This window comes from Sander vitreus, chromosome 15 (genome assembly GCF_031162955.1).
Source record: "Sander vitreus isolate 19-12246 chromosome 15, sanVit1, whole genome shotgun sequence".
Taxonomy (NCBI): Eukaryota; Metazoa; Chordata; class Actinopteri; order Perciformes; family Percidae; genus Sander; species Sander vitreus.
Genome location: NC_135869.1, coordinates 7929835 through 7950200, shown reverse-complemented (window position 1 = coordinate 7950200; position 20366 = coordinate 7929835). Strand labels below are relative to the sequence as shown.

At 39.5% G+C, this 20366-nt stretch overlaps 1 protein-coding gene across 3 annotated transcripts; it reads left to right on the top strand.

Moving 5' to 3' along the window:
- The first annotated feature begins 115 nt into the window (after positions 1-115).
- Positions 116-19381, top strand: pigq (phosphatidylinositol glycan anchor biosynthesis, class Q). 3 transcript variants are annotated; one of them, XM_078270496.1, is made up of 14 exons: positions 116-215; positions 1862-2059; positions 2495-2681; positions 3393-3673; positions 4545-4741; positions 6372-6503; positions 6621-6741; positions 7285-7411; positions 7990-8143; positions 13749-13860; positions 13961-14041; positions 15565-15679; positions 17245-17306; positions 18845-19381. In XM_078270496.1, exons 2-14 carry the CDS (start codon positions 1907-1909, stop codon positions 18995-18997), a joined length of 1875 nt encoding a protein of 624 aa, XP_078126622.1. In that variant the 5' UTR covers positions 116-215; positions 1862-1906; the 3' UTR covers positions 18998-19381. The 3 variants fall into 3 exon arrangements, with proteins under 3 accessions (XP_078126622.1, XP_078126620.1, XP_078126621.1); XM_078270494.1 differs by lacking the exon at positions 116-215 and adding an exon at positions 689-804; XM_078270495.1 differs by lacking the exon at positions 116-215 and adding an exon at positions 1185-1363.
- Positions 19382-20366: the final 985 nt, after the last annotated feature.

The following is a 20366-nucleotide window of genomic DNA, read 5'->3' as shown; positions in this document are numbered from 1 at the left end:
ATCTCTCATTGTGGCAAGACATTTTGCCTTAAAGGGTGTAACGTTAATAATCTGTCAAGAATATATTTTGTTATTTTTAGTCTGTTGGAGGTTTTCATCCCGCTCTTTTCTTGCTGTGTCACTGCAGAAGGAGATAAATCTCTTTACAGTTGGGCCAACTCCCCATTCACCAACAACTCTGACAGCAGCAGCACACACACACTGGGCATTTAGTGGTGAGTAACAAGCACATTATTATCATCACAATGTATGATGATGATGACGACGATGCATTGTTCTGTTTTTTAATTATTAGGATTTTTTGACATTATTGCATCTGTAACAGTTAAAACATGAAATAATCAATACAATTAATTAATGACAACAAAAACACTTTTTTGACTTAAAGTTATACATTATGACTGCTTTTACAGTAGTGCCCAAACATAAGTAGACATATTTCTCCATATAGTCACTGATGTAAAACTTATTTTGTTTTATATTTTGCTTACTGTAGTGGAGCTGTCCCCCTGACTCCAGAAATCCAAAACACATTCGAGAGAGACGACAGAAAATCTTATAATCCGCGTAAATAAACTTTTATAATTGGTTTTGTCCTAGTCCAACTGAAATTTCCCAATTTTAAATAACTCGACAGGAGGGCTATCACGATAACCGGAACACACATGAACGTTGTGTTTCTCACCGGAGCATTGTATTCAACGGACTGTCAACAAAGAATATGGCGCTGTTGTCTAATTAGCTAGCTAAACTCTACTCGACGTTACAAATGGAAGGTGAACGTTTTTTTCAGTGTTAAAGAAGGTAAATAAAGTATTTTTACACACATATCTTGTGTCCATAATGCCGTTTCATAGCTTTACCTCTCCGCTGTTTGATCAGATAGCTAGCTAATTAAGTTAGATTTTGAACACTTTTAGTTAAATGTGTAAATGTGTCATTTTAACGACAGAATCAATCGGCGTTAACGCTCCTATTCTTCATATACATGTTTAGTAAATCCGTATAATTTTTTCGGTAACTGCCAACATTTGTTTTTCGCTAGCTAGCTAACACTACAGCTAACCTACTTTCCTGTGCTAACCACTGACATCAATAGCTGCCCCGGGCTTTATGTTGCCACAACAACACGCTAGAGTCACACTAAATATTGAGTCTAGCGGCTAGAGTCAATATTTGAAGGGCATAAAAGGAGGCCCACCGTGTAGTCCCGTTCAGTTTCGTCCTTTCGTTCACCAAACTCCATACAAAAATAAGAAGATTTAATATTGTGCAAACCGTCGCGATTAAATCCGACATCTCTAGGATCAGGAATATCTTTTATGAATAATAAGGATCTATTCTTCGATTCGGCACTCATCAGGTATTACTATATATTTTTATTACAATTCAATTTTATATATAGGCCTACGTATACTTTTGTTGTCTTTCACATCTGGAAACAACAGCGTGACAGTAGCACAAATGCAACTTAATGTAGTAGAACTAGTTTTTAAAGGTTGAGGGGATTTTGCATTGAGTAAATGTACTGGACACCATCATGCTATTGTTCTTTTCCTGGAGGATCATCTTAACACCAGCTTCTTGCTATAGCTAACAATTCAACCGTTCTCAGGTTATATGAAACTGCACATTTGTGAGGTGTTTTTAAAGATTAACATCTTCAGTATGAACCCATTGATTGAGAGCCACAGGCAGGGTTGGGAAATCAGAAAGGATTGAGAGATGGACTAACATATCATTGGTTTTTATGGCTTTTGTGGACAAAAACAGAAATCTAGAATAGCACCAGCTGCCCCCCCATTCTGTGCTGCAGATGTGCAAGTAACCTGACCTGGTTGTTTTTCCATCTCTTTGTCAGATCATCCGACCTGCTTGAGGCTGAACACTGAGCTGCAGTGAAGTCATGGTGCTGAAGATCTTCTTCCCGCAGTGCTGTAACCGGGCGGACAGCGGCCTGCTGGTCGGCCGCTGGATCTCCAGCCAGGACTCTGCCGTGGTGTTGGCGGTCATCCACTACCCATTCATCCCCGGACATGTCAAACAGTACATCCAGCAGGTCAGTGCAGAACAGACCTCTGTGTCCTCTCAGGTCTGTATTAGGGATACATTTAGCCCCAGTTTGTGCCTCTCACGTATTGTTATGACATTTGAGTTACAAAGCCAGGCAGTGGATTTTCCGAAAGATAAAATACCTGGTGATATAAAAAAAACCCAAAAAAAACAGAAGGTCGTTTAACAAAACTCGCTGCTTTTTTGAAAGTATTTCCAGACTCCTTAAGGACTCTTTTAACCATCTGGATGAAACAAAAACTAAATCTTCTGCACAATAAAACCCAAGTTGCTCCTCTTTTTCCTAATCCAAACAAAGATGATATCTGGAGAGACCTTTCTTCTTGCTCAGTTTGTACAACGTGAACCAAAACTGCTCCATTAGCTAAAGTCATTAGTCTCTCCTCCTCCCTCACCGCACTCCTCCATCTTTTTGACCCAGATGCAGGCCAAGAGTGGGGTGGAGCTGTCGGTGTTGGGCTCGTGGAGTTTACCCAAAGACGGTCAAGAGGGCATGGAGAGCTTCCTCAGAGACCTCAGCACCATCTTCCCCCAGGAACGCTGGCTCCAGATCAACCGCGAGGTGGGCAAGATGGGCTTCACCTGCCAGGTCCTCCAGCGGGATCAGAGTAAGACCCTCAGACCAATATTCACTGGCTTTACACAGTAGTACTGGAGCTCTCTGATGGCTTAGTTTAGGACTGACAAATTCTCATCACTAGTTTCAGTTTATATCTCATTGCAGAGGCTTTTTTCAATTTGACAGGATTATTATTTAATAGGAATAACTTCCAAATTTTTAAATATTAACCATTGTTACATTGTTTCATCCATTTCATTTAGAGTTACTCTGTTGAGTGTCTGTGTCAAATACTTAAAGCTTTAGTGCGTAACTTTCTGATATTAATGAACATCTGTTACATTCAAGCCATTGCCAAATGAGTTGCTACAAAGCTAGTTAAGATTATCAGCTCCACAAAACACTCTCTGGATTTCTCAGTATGGCTATGTTCAGAAGATTGTGCCGTCCGGCGACTTTCCAACGCAGAAACTCAAGTGAAGATAATTACCTCTTCTGAAGAGTCCATGTTTTTTTAATCCTCTGTGTCCTCCTTGGCTACTAGCAACTGCATGAAGGGGGGGGGGGGGGGGGGGTGCGCGATCACAGAAGGCTTGTATCATATGGATGCAGTTTTGAGTTTTGTTGTCATTACTTAGAATTCCTCATGGGGGAGACAAACTACGCACTATAGCTTTAATAAACCTCAGCAGGACTTTCTGTTCACATAAAGATAGATATTGGTCAGGAGTTCATAATGAATTTAACTTGTCATGGCCAGATGGAAGAGTAGTTCAGCGAGAGACGAAAAAGAAGAATGAGAAGGTTGACAAAGGTGCTGGAGAGGCTGGAGGTGATGAAGAAGGGCAGGAGGAGGAGCAGCAGGAGGAGCAGCAGGAGGAGGAGGAGGAGGAGGAGGAGGAGGAGGAGGAGGAGGAGGACGAGAAGGAGAAGGTGATCTTCGTCCACTACGAGCAGAGGAAGGTGATGCTGTCACAGCTTCACCCCATCGAGAACGGAGTTCCCGACCCTACAACTGCTCCACCGTCTGAGCTGAGACAGGTACAGGACACAAAAAGTGCTGGCTCTCGTTTTAATTCCTGTTTGTTGATTTTTTTTTTTTTTATCATGGAAGTATGACTGAACGTGAATGGAAGTTAAAAAATTCAGACTGACATGGCTGATCGTCTGAAGTATCTTTGAGCTCTCTATACAGGATGCAACTTTCAGAATAAAAGACTAATAATGCAGCATAAAATTAAAACTGCCAAAAGTTTGGCATCTTATTCTATGTAAATGATCACAAATATGACATGTTGCCAGAAAATGTACAGAGTAAAGTGCATGTATGAAAGAGGCTCAGGTTACAGGTGGATGTAGCCATGTGTAGACCTAAAGGCTGATTTATGCTTCTTCGTTAAATCGACGCCGTGGGTACGTCAGTAGGTATGTGGAGATGGCCCTACACCGGACCCTACCCCGTAGCCTCACGTGTACCTCTCAAAAAATGTAACTACACCATGCGGCGGAGCATGTCACTCGGTCGTGGCTTGGCAGCGTTGCATTTCCCCCCTATTTCCTGGTTCTCCTTCTCCATAAACAACATGAAATTAAGAAGAGGGTTAACTTTTCCTGCTACAAATTTTCGACCGTTGTCAGAAAACACAGGGGAGACACTTTGTTTCTCTCACTATGCCTCACTCGCTTCAAAACAAATCCCCGTCACTCACACACTCACACACACACACACACACACGTCAGCCCTGTTATTCTCTTAAAGAGATCGACGCACACACCAACGCACAAGTATAAACTTCATTTCACTTACGTAGGCAACGCGTGGAGCTCTGCTCTGCGTGGAGCCCTGCTCTGCGTGGACCCTCGGCAGAACCATAAATCATCCTTAACATGCACCTCCTCTCCTCTGGTCCAGATGTTCCAGACGGTGGCCAACAGCCAGCCTCTGTTCTTCCTGGACAGATACGACGACGGGCCACTGAAGTCGACACACTGGCAGACTGAGGGTCGAGAGGCCAGCATCATCGTGGAGCTGCTCAAACAGGCCTGCATACCGCTCTGCATGCTCATCGGCTGGCTGCTCTCCGTATGGACCTGGATCTGCAACATCCGGTGAGAAGAGAGGAAATTTAACGGATAAAGTCGGCAATATTTGTTATGGTTGTTATTGTCAACAAAGCCTGTAATTTGTGCTGTTTTCTGTACTATGAATTTGATCAAAGATAGAGATATATATATATATATATATGTATATGTATATATATGTATATGTATATATATGTATATGTATATATATATGTGTATATATATATATATATGTATATATGTGTATATATATGTGTATATGTATATGTATATATATATATGTATATGTATATATATATGTGTATATATATATGTGTATGTATATATGTGTATGTATATATGTATATGTGTATATATATATGTATATATGTGTATATATGTATATATGTGTATATATGTATATATGTGTATATATGTATATGTATGTGTATATATATGTATATATGTATATATATATGTGTATATATGTATATATATATGTATATATGTGTATATATATATATATATATGTGTGTGTATATATATATATATATATGTATATATGTGTGTGTATATATATATATATATATATATGTGTATATATATGTATGTATATATATGTATATATATATATGTATATATGTGTATATATGTATATATAGTATGTATATATATATATATATATATATATATATATATATATACACATATACATAACAACATGGATAATAAAAAGTCAGTGTTTCTTCTATAAACTGATACAATATTCTCTTATAGTTGTGTTATATGGAGATGTAGTATTCAGTTTTCAGTATCAGTTTTACAATAGATGTATGACCATATTGTATCATCTCAGTTCTTTGAGAGTTAGATGCTATGACCCATTAGGGCGACTCGATTATGGAAAAAAAATCATAATCACAATTATTTTTTTATTATTATTTCAGGACAATGCACATTTGATGAACATGTACAGAAGTACACGTAAAAGTGCCAGATTGTAGCCCAAGGGCTAATTTCCGTCTGTAGTCCATTCATCAGGTAGATATTACAATAAAAAGGACAAAAGATACACAGCAGCAACATTTGCTATATCAAACGTAAAAAGTAAAACAGGACGAAAGAAAAGAAATACAGGATAATTCATTAGTCAATGTTAAAACAGAGACACAATTCATTAGTATGCTCCATCGAACTAACACGGCACAGCATACAGGTAGAGATGACCACATGCTTGGTTAGCTCCAAGCCAGATCCAAGACCAAACATATACAGCAATAACATTGCTGTATATGTTTATATTTAAATTAATATTTAAATTATATTGGTCAATATTTAAATAACGATTATTTAAAACGATTACTCATTGACTTTTGGATGTTGCATTTATTGAACTTAAACAGTGAAAACACCTTGAACTGTGAAATACTTTTCCCGTTTAACTTTTGGAATTTCCCTTCAGAACACAAGACAAAATAAGAGTATACTTGCAAAATCTAATGCGCAAAATAATTTGCAAGTTTTTCATGATTAGATTGTTTTTGTGATCGTTAGGAGCCAAATGTGACTGATTGCACAGCCCTACGACCCGTATCTGACTAGTTTCTTTACTCAGATCCAGATGCTGAGATGCTGCACATTCCCCATCATTATTTTCATTATTGTATTTCCTCTTTAGGATCTTCAGCCTTTACCCGCTGCGCTTCCTGTCCAGTAAGCTGTCCACCTGTGTCCAGCTCAGCTACAGAACCGAACACATGAGGTTGCTCAGCTCACCCAAACCAGCTGCCGGACACACGCAGTTCATGAGGTGATCGTTTGTAAAAGCAACCTAGAAAATCCCTGATGTTATGGACTTTTCTGTGCTGAAAGTGACACCACACCTGCCGTTTGTAGCCTTCATGTCTGTCTGTCTGTCTCCCTGTAGGAAAGCGAACATCGTGGTGTCGTTCCTGGTGGATGTGGCTCTCGGCATGTTGCTCATCTGGTGGCTCTACAGAGACAACCACATCACCATGTTAGCCAACACGCTGGTGCCTGCAGCAGATGTAAGTGTGTTACCAAGATCAGATGACACAAAAAATTATAATTATGTTATGGTACATTCTACCTCTCTTTTTCAAACGGTTTACAAACAGAAGAAATAACAGGATATCAAGATGATAAAATAATTAAGTCATTCTCACAGTACTCTCAAAATATAATATTAGTGAAACAAAACTATAATCTATTATCTCAAGACATCGAGATATTTAAGTTGTAGTCTTGAGATAATGGGTCCAAAACTAGTGCCACTTTTGTCTTCCATGCAAAAGATGCCATACAATTTAAAGGGTGTCGTGTTGTGAATTGAAAACAAGGCATTGTCACGTTACTGCAAGATAGATTAGGTTTAGGTCAAGTAAATATTGACCTGGATACTTCACTATTAGCCTTTCACTATATAGTAGATAGATTAAAAATTCTTAACGCACAGTCTACTGACAACTGAGCAAACTACATCCTCAGACGTGGCTAAGAAGTCCTAAAAAGTGAACCGGTGTGGTCAGATTTCTTTGTCCAACCATTTAACCTGTGTGATTCTTTCTCAGCATGTGGCTAAAGAGCTGGATGAGCTCCTGCAGTGGCTGATGGGAGCTCCTGCAGGGCTGAAGATGAACCGGGCCCTGGATCAGGTTCTGGGCCGCTTCTTCCTCTACCACATTCACCTCTGGATCAGTGAGTCGCAGCACAAAACACACTCAGGGCTTCATGTTGTGCTGATATTCTCCGCTTATACAGGGGTCTTAAAAAGTCTAAGAAATGTCTAAAATATCAAAATCAAAATGTTAGGCCTTAAAAAGTCTTAGTATTGTGTTCTAGGTCTTATATCATTTTGAACAGATCTTAATTGTCGTATGTCAATGTAACGCTACCTCTAATGCTCATTGAAATGTTCCCGCAGTTTTTATTCTGTGGTGGTGTAGTTCTTTCTGTCGCTAGTCCAAATATAATCCGCTGTATTACAACTACAAATGAGACCAACATGCAACTTATATTGCAGCCAATCTAGACACCAGTTCTATAATGCCAATGAGGTAAATTGGGGAATTGTTTCAGACAGTGTTTTCGGACTCTGACATCTGACTTTTTTTTTTATGTCGTGATATAGATCTTAAATTTCATTCATAATGGTCTTAAAAAGTCTTTAATCTGAAACCCTGTTAAATCTGACCATTTTAATGCTAGAAACATAGAAACAGGACTAAAAGGCATGCTAGTGGCCCTGCCTTTGATTTCATCATCTTTCCATCCAGGCTACATCCACCTGATGTCTCCCTTCATCGAGGGGATCCTGTGGTACGGAGGCCTGTCGGCCTGCTTGGGCCTGACCTTTGCCCTCTCGCTGCTCTCGGACATGGTCGCCCTGCTCACCTTCCACATCTACTGCTTCTACGTCTACGGAGCCAGGTGAGACCCCAACACAGGTTCCACTGCTAGTTTAGGGTTAGTTTGATCACTGCTACGAAACAAAGAAGCAGGTGCTATGTGGTAAATAAAAAGAGGAGCATGTTAGTCAATATTTTAAGAGAAGTTTTTGGATGTAGATTTAACTTCTCTGAAGCCATTTGATTACACAAAGTTTTTGAAAATGTGTCACTTTAAATTCATTAGAGTATTTCGACAAGTAGGGCTAGTTTGTATCTACCTGAAGGGCTAACAGAAGCAGTCCAGTGGGAAAAGGTTGCAGTCCTGGTGGGGCTGTGCAATTCATCAACATTTTAATCACGATTACGATTTTGGCTTTTGACATCACGTTTTGTAAGTAAACTATTATCTTAAACTCTTGTCTTGTGTTCTGAATAGAAAAAAAAGTCTCAAACGGGAAAAGTATGAAGGGAAATTTCAGTTCTAGGTGTTTTCACTGTTGATTTGTTTAACTTTTCCAGTTTTTTTAATTCAATAATTGCAACATCTTTCCAAAAGCCAATGAGTATTTGTGTTAAATAATTGTGATTCCAATATTGACCAAAATAATCGTGATAATGATTTTTAATTTTTTTTTCTAATCGAGCAGCCCTAAGTCCTGGGCCACATTTTGTGATTTGCAAGCGCTGCTTACACACAAATGATCCAGTTTGATTGTCACTCACAAAAGGATGATACATTTGGGGTTGCATGCTCATGAATGGGTCACTTGTTGTGTGGTGTTTGCTTTCATTAGTGAAATGTCTCAAAATGAACACAAGAGGAAATTATCGCAGCTTGCAAATTTGGTGAAACAGCCCCCTGATGAACTGGGAAGATCTCACTGATCATCTGTTTCCCTTTCTTGCCTCAAGTGTGTTTTATAAGAATTGCAGTTTGTTTATTTAGTTTGTTAATTTAAGAGTTCAGTCTGAATCGGTCCGCACACATTATCTAACTTGGCTATGTGATGCTTCTACTGCTCCAAACCATTTGTTCTGTACGAACAGAATACTAGACATACAGTATGTACTATACTATAGTAATCTTTAGTATACTGCTTTTGCAGTCAGTATTTAAGGAATACATTTAACACTAACAGGAAATGATAAAATACTGCATGTACTCCATCAGATGTCAATTAAACTGCAGTTTTGACTCTTGAACTTGAAGAGACGGCAAAAATGTTTTCAGAAGATTTAATACTTATATTTTAGTTTTATCAAGATCTTTCTACAGCCGTCTCACCACCATCCACAATTCATGATGTGTGATGTTTTGCAGTGTTTTTAGTATGCATGCTAACTTTTTTGAGTATACTTACTTTTCTTACTGTGAACACACTACATAGGACACTACATACAAAAATGCTTTTGAGAAATTGTATGTTTGATTGTATTGATTTGAGACACACTGTGGATTTGGAAGATATTTCTTTTCATTACCTGCAGGGGACGTATTTTCCCAACCTTTTTCTTCCTCCAGTAGAGACATTTTCATTAGTTTTTTTTTATTGACCCGTACATTAGAGTCTTGGTGTAACCTTTCTTTGTGTCATTGTGGGGGGTTGAGTGAAGGATTGTGGAGGTGGTGGCACAAAATGAACATTACGGTGTCTTCATCTGCACCAGGAGAGTAACATTAAAGACAGGATCATCCTCTTGGGTTTCATGGCAATCTGCTCTTAGATTTTGATATTTGTCCTGGGCCCTGCTGTTAATGGGAGCTATTAATCACAACAGTCAGAGCAACTTTGTCTCAAAATAAACAACAATTCTGCTCATTCAGGAATGGACTCATGGAAACCAAAAATGGACCTATGGTTTAGGAAATGAAGCACAGAATAAACAACAGAAAAAGTGTATTTATGCAGCAGTATAACAGCTACATTCAAAAGCACACACCATTGTTATTATCCCTTTAATTATAACTGGTACGGCAATACATAAATCATCTGAATCCGACTTGCAGAACAGGATTTTTTTTTACGTCACTGTTGTGTAACTGGGTCAGATGCTTATAAAAAATAATTTAGTGCCTCACGTTGTTTTCTTCAGGCTGCCTCAGTTACACACTCTGTCTAAAAGGGAAGAGTAGAAGAGAAGTTTGCTCAAGATGTTTGCTTTTTCTGTACTGTTTAGGACAATATAATCATTGAGGAGAAGAGAGAGTAAAGATTATGAAGATTTAGCTGCAGGATGATCCAAAGAATTTAAACTCTTGTGATTGTGAAAGCCTAATGATAATATTAACAGTGTCACTGGATCCATAGGAAATCAGATTACGTTTGTAATTGTAAACCTCTGTTTCATTTTTAGCCATGCTAGCAGTGGCAATGTTGGTCAGTCCATCGCCCCACCACTTTGGTCCAAACTGAAATATTTAAACAACTGTTAGACGGATTGCCATGGAGTTTTGTTCAGACATTCATGATCCCCAGAAGATGAATCCCTCTGACTTTAGTGATGCTCTGACTTTTCCTCTAGCGCCACCATGATTGGGTTGACAGTTATAGTTTTATGTAAAATATCTCAACAACTGTTAGATGGATTGTGATGAATTGTAGTTCGTCATTCATCTTCCCATCAGGATTTTTTGTAATAACTTTGGTGATCCTCTGACTTTTCATCTAGCGCCATCATGAGGTCATCATGTGAATGTGTCCAATGCTTTGGTTTATGAACAAATACCTGCAGAACTAATGACATTTGCATGAGCCTCAGCTGGACTCTGTGTTAACTGATAATTAGCTAATAATAACCAATGAACTAAGATGGTGAACATGGGAAATGTTTGCCTGACAAGCCAGACCCACATCAAGATGTTGAGTCTGGGAACACACCATTGGCAGGGCTCAATCCAAGGGCCGGGATAAACGGTTGTCTTTCAAATTCCCTCTGCACGCAATAGGATAGCGCTACAACCAGGCAGAGCAAAATTCCAAACACATCTTCCTTTTTTAAGAATGACTTTGTGCCGTTCTTTGTTCTTTTCTCAAAGAAAAGCTTAACGCCAAGTCTTCCAGAGTCACGGCCAAAGCCGATTCGAAAGACCGCTGTTCGCCAGCAGCAGCAGCCACCTTCTTTGTTTTCAAGTAGCAGGGAATTCACGCGGAACCGCCGCAACTCTTGGCCTGACTAGAGTTTGGTTTTTCCAGCTCGTAAGAAAAGGGAAAGTTGTTAGACGACCCTGGCCGCTAGGGTGTGTCTAGATTTCTAGCTAGGTAAATATAATACCTGCTAAAAAGCAGCATGCTCAAAAGCTGGCTTTAGCTTAATGAAAGAATAGGAAATGTAAAAGTGTCCTGGTGCATCATTAAGACTCAGAGATATAAATATAGTTTTGTCACTGTGTCCTCATGTTGTCAGCTTGTCAGTCTTCTTTTAATTTGATAATATTTTGAGTAGTGGTACGACAAAATATTGATATGTCAATATATCGTTGTCCTCCGTGCAATACGATAATCGATACACTGGGGCCAAATATCTATATTTTAATGAATAAATTAAGGCGCTCTAAATAGATTTCCCTTCTCCCAGCATCGCTACTTCAGCATCGCTACTTCATGGCTATGCTATGCACATCGGCGAGGGAAACTTGAACATAGGTTAACTAGCCGAAGAGAAAGAGAGGTTTTTAACGGGAAGAGCGGACAGCAGTTTAAGGAAAATAACAGATACCCAAGCCACGTTGGTCCAAAGTCTGGACACAGTTGCTCTAATGAATAAAGAGAGAAAACCTGCACTTAACCTTTTCACTGGCATTTTGTATTCATAGATAGACCAATGTTGTGATAGATCATTATAGAATTGTCTAGCAATATATTGATAATGGCAGGATTGCTGTATCGCGAAGTTCTCGGTATGGTGAGCCATGTATGGTGCACCGATCCAATATTAAGATCGGATATCGGCCTAGCTGGATAGCTGGATTGGGCGTCAGAAAAATGAACAGATCCACGGGCCTATCCTACGTCATTCGTCAGCAGCATGTTTCGAGGGGTGGTGGTGGTACTGCAAAGTACAATACTATCAATTTAATCAAGCAAATCCAAAAAATAATGTTTGGTAACTGTTTGATTAGCCTACTGTTGTATGTTTGACCAATACACTATTTTGTTTCTACTGCTACATTTTATTTATTTCAATTTATTTTAAGAAGTTTGATTACATTCTATTTTCGATTTGAATGCACAATTGTTTTTTAAATAACAAATAAATAAGAATTCAATACATTACATTTATGTTATTTTGTCTTAGTTAGGAAAGTAATGTTTAGTTAGGAAAGTCTGGTGCCTTTAGTCTCTTCCACATGGTGGGAGGAAGGTATAAGGTGGAAGGTATACAGTTTATTATTAATTCAACAACGGTATCGGATCGGTATTAGGTATCGACAGATACACAAAGCCCAGGTATCGGGACTGAAAAAGTCAGTTCGGTGCATCCCTAGTATGGTGTATTGATGGTATCGTGAGGTACCCTGTGATTCCCACCCTTAATGTTGAGGCATGTAAAGGCATGTCACCACTGTCCTGTTTGGAGATGATGAAGTACAGGTCTGGTGATATTCTATTAAATCAGGGCTGTTAAGTTGACTCTTGAGGTAGACTTACCTTTGATTCTGTTCACAGTATTAATATGGTATGTTCATATTTGAATAAAAGCTTCAGATCTGTGAGTCTGATGCGTGGTGTGATGGAATGGTAGGCTGAACGCTGGTAATAGTCTTGGATGTTTGAGAGAGGATTGGCTAAATTATGCATTTGCTCTAAAGATAGCTTGGCTCCCTCGCCCGTGATGCATAATGAAATATTACCAACTTTGCATATTTATGCCCCAGCTGCTCTTGGAATATGGACGTGTGTGTGCGATTCTTGTCTGAGTAACGTATTAAATCTTTATGCCTGGACCTAAAAATATCTCCTGCTGTGATCACAATGCAGTTTCTACATTGAAGAGGATGAAAAAATAGCTATCGTTGTACTTCAGAATTAGCTTTAGGTAGCTTTTATATCTGTTTTTAGGAAGAATTTTGCATGAGAAGAATGTGAACACTATTAACTGGTTCTAAAAAACTGATTGATATTTTTGAAGTTACAGCTAATTTGTTTTTTGTTACCAATATTTAGATAGTGTTTATCATGTGTCCCCATTTCCTAAAGTTCCTCCCCAAAGGATAACAACATTATTCATCAACAAATTAAATGTGGATTGAGTACATTACAATCCAAAGACAAGACTGTATATGAAACACAATTATATAACTTGTAACATATTCCCATTTCCTTCCAGGTAATTGATTAAAGTGTGGCTTAAATGTGTGCCACACACACAATGATCCAATGTGATTATAGAGATTAATGTGTTGGTTGGATGTTTTCTTCTCCTGCTGCTTTTTTTAAAAATGTATTAGTTTATTTGAATATGTAAGAACAGGGTGACAAATATATATAAATACTTGTATTTCTTCTGTAAATGCAACGGTTGCCAGTAAAAAGAAATGTGCTGTAAATTAAATTAATTTAATTTAATACAAATAGATGAAGTTCTGTCAACAAATATACACATCATCAGTTAGTGGGGTGCCATGTTTACATTGTGTCTGTTAGGTTGTACTGCCTGAAGATCTACGGCCTCTCGTCTCTCTGGAGGCTCTTTAGAGGGAAGAAGTGGAACGTCCTGCGGCAGAGGGTGGACTCCTGCTCCTATGACATGGACCAGGTAACACACACACACACACACACACACACACACACACACATCATTGTCATCATAACATTAGTACAGACGTTTACTGTGAGTGTGTTTTGTGGTGTTTCAGCTCTTCATTGGGACACTGCTGTTCACCGTCCTGCTATTCCTGCTGCCCACCACAGCACTCTACTACCTGGTCTTCACTCTGGTAAGACGGGTCACAAGTGAAGTAGTCTCGCATTGCCAGACCTATCGCCACAGCGCTGCTCCTCCACAGATACATTCTGGGATAGGAGAAAAAAAAGCTCTGGCTTGTTTGTATTTCTTTAAACCAATCACAATCGTCTTGGGCACTAATCTCTGGACGTGGAGATAGTGGCTCTGCAAAATAGTCTCTGGAAGGAACTTGTTTTGGTGAAACATTTGCAGCCCGCAAAAGAAAAAGCCACCTACAATATTAGATGAAGTTAACTTTTCACACAATACAGTAACGTGAGCTATTTAAATTAGCTGGATACATGGTTAAACGTAATTTCCTCTTATCAGTGCATCAACGTGTGTGCGCCTATTAAAACGTCCCAGTTAGACAGTAAATACCTTAAACATATTATTTGTAAATCTTTACAATCATTCCCCAAAAGAACTAAGAACTCACAGGGAGCGGAACATCTGATTATCCTGGAAACGAAATGTAGTTGATCCAGATTACAAGTGAAGAAACTTTAAAGGGATAGTTTGGATCTTTTGAAGTGGGGTTGTATGAGGTATTATCCATAGTCAATATTATAAGTAGTCTAGTATTACCTACGGTAGATGGGTGTCGGCACACCCCCAGAGTACTGACACGGAAGCTAAGCAATGTACTGCCGTGGACGGGGGGGCAGCAGCTAAACGTATTTTAGACACAATAAGGAGCACCTAAAAAAAAAATCAATTATATGTTTAAATGTATGCTATATTTAACATATTTTCACCGCTTTACCTTGCCGTCAGACAGCCCTTTCCGACCGGGAACTTGACAAAAACAAGTTCAAGTCATTTCACCTCGCAGAACACTGGAGTTGCTGGTTTACCGCTGTTTGTTTGTGTGACTGTGGTGAATTTAAACTAACCCTTTTAAAACACCAAAGTCACACAAGGCAGGATTAAGAACAAGGACATCATCTTCCTGTGACAGAGACAGAAAAAAACAGAACCACAAGAAAGGCAACCATCGTGGACGATATCTGTACGGGTTGTTTTAAGTCAACTCACAGAAATAACAACTCTTAAATTGACATATTCCCTTGGCCAACACGATAAAGGTTAAGTTTAAGTGTTCCTACCAACCACTACCACGGCTTCTGTGTCGACTTAGGAGACAAGAGAGCAACTGATCATGCTGCAGGAGTGGTGTAACACAGTGACAATGTGTCACTATTTTCTTATAACTGACGTAAACGAAAACTGACGACAGTTGCTATTTCTGTGAAGAAGCCAGATACAAACTTAACAGCCACCTTTAAAATCTGCGGGGGATGTGATTGATGGCTATGCGTAGATTTGGGGTGGAGTAAACTCTTTAAATAAAGCATGAAAAGCTTGCTTCAATTTGTTCACTTAACTACAGCAGTTTGGTCCATTTCCAATTTTAAAAACATTTCTAGACTAGCTTAATATGCGACTCCAGCTCTAACTATTTCCATTCCGGTGTGACTGTTTTGAACGCTTGTGTGTCCCTGTGTTCTGCAGTTGCGGCTGGTGGTGGTGCTGTTCCAGGGCGTCCTCCACCTCAGTGTGGACTTCATTAACTCCTTCCCCCTGTTCGCAATGGGCCTCCGCATCACTCGGCCCTACAGACTGGCAGGTACATCACCTTTTATCATGCATGTACTTTATTTGTGTAAAACTGCTACTGTTACCTAGACTGGGTAAACCCAGCCCGATCTGCCGGCGATTTGATTTCACCCTGCAGCTCAGGCTGGAAACCTGTAAATTTTTCTGTCCTGCTTCCGTTACAAATCTGCGGGGACCAATCACAAACTGGCTTATCCACCTGGCGCGCTATTGGTGGGTTTAACACGATGACAATAGAGAAGCGACGGCAAGCAGCTTTTTGTTTACATTCAACATGGCGGCCACCGAAGCGCAGCAACCCGTTGATGCCTCTGTTGCTGCTGTTTTAAACGATTTCAAAGGCAAGTTTTCTCTGAAAACGGAACAGAAACTTGCCCTGGAACAATTCCTACAAAAGAGGGATGTGTTTGCCTTATTACCGACCGGCTTTGGTAAAAGCCTAATTTACCGGCTAGCCCCGCTGGTGGCCAAAAGAATGGAGATCAGCTCAAAACCCGCACGTCACTCGGGTCGTTGGTCTGATTGGTTGAAGGACTATCCAATTGCGTACAGAGTCATTTGAACTATGCCCGTTGATCATGCCTCTTGTGCAGTAGAAAATACAGAGCAGACGTGGCTGGGTTGGCTAAGTGGGTAGAGCAGGGGCACGTATACTGAGAGGTTTATGCCTCGACGCAGAGGTCCAGGGTTCGAATCCGACCTGTGATGATTTCCTGCATGTCTTCCCCCTCTCTCTCCCCTTTCTCACCTAGCTGTCCTGTCAAAAATGAAAAGCGGAAAAGCCCCAAAAATAATCTTTAAAAAAAATATATAAAAAAATACAGAGCAGACTCCCCAGACTAATGTTCAATCTTAAAAGATTGAGCTTGGTCTGGTGATAGCCAGACTAACTGTTACCACGATGAAAGTTAAATGAAATAGAATCAGAATAAATTAGAACAAATGTGTTATATTAATAAAATATAAAGCTGGATGCTAACACCACAGGTTCTCACTATGAAACGGATGCACTGGTTAAATTTTTTCTCATTCATTCATTTTAATTATTTATTTATACTCAAGAGATCGTTGAGGGGCAGCCCTCATTTACAATGACACTGAGTTACAAAGACAAAGAAAACACTACAGAAAAGGAAGCAACACCATCGTAAGAAGACGGAAAGACACATAAACTTTCCGAAATGGAAAAACTATTTGATGAACAGATCTGGACAACCAGATACAACTATGTAACAAGTAGAAGTCTGGATGTCCAAAATCAGATTTCTAAAATGTCCAAAAGGCGCACGTGAGTTGATTTCAAGAAAGTGTTGAAAGTGTTCAGACCTACTTTGCTGCTTACAGTTTGCTTATAAAAGAGGGAAATTGAATATGTGAACACCTAATGAGTTTATGTTGAAGCCATGTGGAAGAATGATTGGACAGACAGACATACAGATGGATGACAACATGATGCAGACCAGGTATCTGCAGGTCATTTAGTCTGAAAAGGGAAGTGGTCATTTTATGGGTGGATGAATAAATGGATGACACGTATCCTCAATTTGATGTGTGTTTGTGTTGTGTACTTTACAGAGGGTGTAAAGTTCAGGGTGCTGTGTGAGGAGCCTGGGACGGCCCTGCACCTGCTGATGGAGGTAAGAAGCCCCATTTTGTTTGTTATAAAGATATTTAATGTAGAAGTTGAAATGGGTCTAGTTCTATCCAGCTGAGGACAATGTCCAAAATCGAGTCCTTTCACTCACATAATAAACTAAAGAGAATTATTCTCACTCATGTTCCCTGTCACCTTCACCACTGTATCCTCCTATATATTGGCATTGATCAGTTTTCTGTGTCCCATTCAGCCCATAGACTCTCTGTGTCTATGGACTCTTCCCCACGCAGGATTAGGCTTCATTTTTGCTACTACGGACAGGAAGTGAAGCAAGATTTGAGTTTATGTAATTTTGATACAGTGTATGATTTGTGCATTTGGATCAAATCAAAAAGGAATATCAGCCTTAAGCTGTTTTCTCATATGAGCTCCGGACATTGTCCGGAGTTTCCGTTTCACACATGTAGTTCACAACAGGAGATTGTCTGTTTGTGTCAGACGCATTTTCACCAAACACAGATTCTTTGCCGTTCTTGAACTTGTCTGACGATTTTGGCATTGGCCCTTGCAGACAGAAGTTCCTGAATCTTGTCGTCTCTACAGTTAAATATTTTTGTTGCCGTCTTTGAGTAAATCACCCTTCTTCTTCTTCACCCTTGGATGTTTGTAATCTTCCGGTTTCAGGCCAGCCACTTGATAGAAACGTCATCAACACGCCCACTCACTCGCTGTGAATACTCCGGACAATGACCTGCTCTATTCACACATGGGCTCAATCGAACATTACACAGACTTTGTGCTAGGCAGCTGGCAGGGTAAAGTCTGTTTAATGTCCGGTCCAAATGATTCGGACATTTGCCTTCTCACATACAGCTACTCCTGGTAATGTCTAGATACAGTACCTTCAGGGTTGCAGTGCATGTGAAAGGGGCTTTAGACAGTGGCTGATGTGGATGGCCTGTATTTTCTCTCTAACAGGTTAAATGTTGTGTGTGAATAAATGATGTGTTTAACTTCTAGTTCCTTCACTGTGATGTTTGAGCTCCAGTGTACAGAATGATGTGTGTGCAGAGTTTGTTTTCACATTCATCTGCTGAAGGAGGAAAGTTTCTCTGAGCTGACCTTCAATCTATACAATATCTTATATTTGAATTTTCAGAGATTCAGGATTTTTTCATGAGAGAGAACGTAGATGTGCCCTTGTGGAAAGCCCATATATCAGACACAAAAGAATTAGTGAAAGCACGGTCTTAAAATATGTCTGGAGGGGAATTTAAGTCTTCTCGTCAGTTAGTGTTTGTGGAATTATGCTTTTATTCTGAAGGATTTGAGCCAAAAGTCGGATTGTTGTTACTGCTGGCAGGACACAAACAAAAGTAGATTTTTCCCCCCCCCGCCATCTAAAAATATTTTCCTCCATGTCTGTTCTGGGGCTTTGTATTATGGAGTACTCTTTTACTGTAGTTTTACTGAAATAATACTTTTTCAACCTCGCAATACAAATTATGTAAGCACTTTATTATTGTCTCTTTTTCAGTATTTGGTCATATGATCATGCTCTTCTGTTTTCCTCCTCAGATTAACCCTCTGAAGTGCAGCACAGTGGTTCAGACCTACCGCACCCCGACTTACAGCTGTTACCCCAAAGACTCGTGGGCTGCCCTGGTCAAGAAACTGTTTGTTGGGGAGCTGATTTACCCGTGGAGACACAAAACCACCAAGACTGACTGAGAGACATCAGCCAGAGATGTGAGCGAGAAAGAGAGAAAAAGAAAACGAGAGATTAGGGAACAAAGGAAAGGGAAGGGACCGAATAAATAGTGAGATGGAAACAGACAGATAGAGGGGAAAGAGGGGGAACAAGGGTGAAATTGGTACCTTAGAGTCACGCTGCTTTCATCTTAGATTGGAATAACATCAAGAAAGTGTTTGTTAAGACTGAAGCTGCCAGGTCACCACACTTTTTTTCATCCGACCAGCTCGAGGAAGAAGAACGAAAACAAGTCAGTGTTTAAGAGTACGAACATGGCAATGTCAGCCACAAACCTAAAAACCAGCAAATAGTCCCGTCCTGTTTTTGTTGTAAAAACTGTGATTGTAAAATGCCTTTCAGCACATGATGAATTCTTTTATTTGTATTAATGATATTAAGGACTTGACATCAGCTGTTTTCTTTTGTTGTTGAGGTCAGAAATTAAATTAAATATGAGAACTTAAACTCCAGTAATGAACTTATATGCACCGTGTATCCCACAAGGAAACTAAACTAAAGGACCAAAACAATTCGTTCATGTGTGTTTGAATGTAGGACACAAAGATCCCACATTATCAAATAAGATTTAAAGACCTTCTGACTTTGTTTGCCCCATCCCCCCCAACATGTTGGTGAAATCACCGTTTGTATGACCAGCAAACATACTTGAGTCAGTTCACTGTAGTTCACTCACTGGACATCTAAGCTCTCAGCTCAGTGTAATCCCCCATGAAACACTTTACAGACAGGTGCGTATTCTCTGTCACTGACGCTGCTGTTCCACTGGCTTATATCACACACCGCAACACCCAAAATATTGTCAGTTGCCCCCCCGGAGGCTAAATTGCCGTCAGACTGATGGATTCCGAGATTGCTAGTTTGTTATTGGTTCCGTCCAATACATTAGACAAAGGAGCTTCTAGAGGGATTCCATAATGTTAGTCGTGTTACAGAGAGACTGTGTAACTTGCTGAATACTAAAACATAGCCCAATAGTAGCTCAAGTAAAAAAGACAAATCAGTGAATCTCAGACTCAGTATTTAGCGTGACAATTCATACAAATCTTAACTCTTAAAAATGGCAGGATTCCACTTAGAAATCAGGTATTTATGTATACTATTAACTGCACTGATCATGTAGATAGTTGTAATCTTTTAGATTTTATATTATTAAATTATTAGCAAGAGTCTGCTTCTAATCACACTAACTGGACAAACTGATTTTTAAACTACTTTTTAATACTGTGTGTTTTGATTGTTTAAAAGTTTTAGTCAAAAAATCTAATTAAATTGATTTCAGGTTCATTTGTTGCCATATTTCCTCCAAACACTGGAACTATTTGCCTC

Coding starts and splice junctions, on each gene's coding strand:
- pigq (XM_078270496.1), top strand. CDS start 1,907: ATGGTGCTGAAGATCTTCTTCCCGCAGTGCTGTAACCGGGCGGACAGC. Junction 2,060..2,494: donor TCAAACAGTACATCCAGCAG/GTCAGTGCAGAA, acceptor TTTTTGACCCAG/ATGCAGGCCAAGAGTGGGGT. Junction 6,742..7,284: donor CGCTGGTGCCTGCAGCAGAT/GTAAGTGTGTTA, acceptor ATTCTTTCTCAG/CATGTGGCTAAAGAGCTGGA.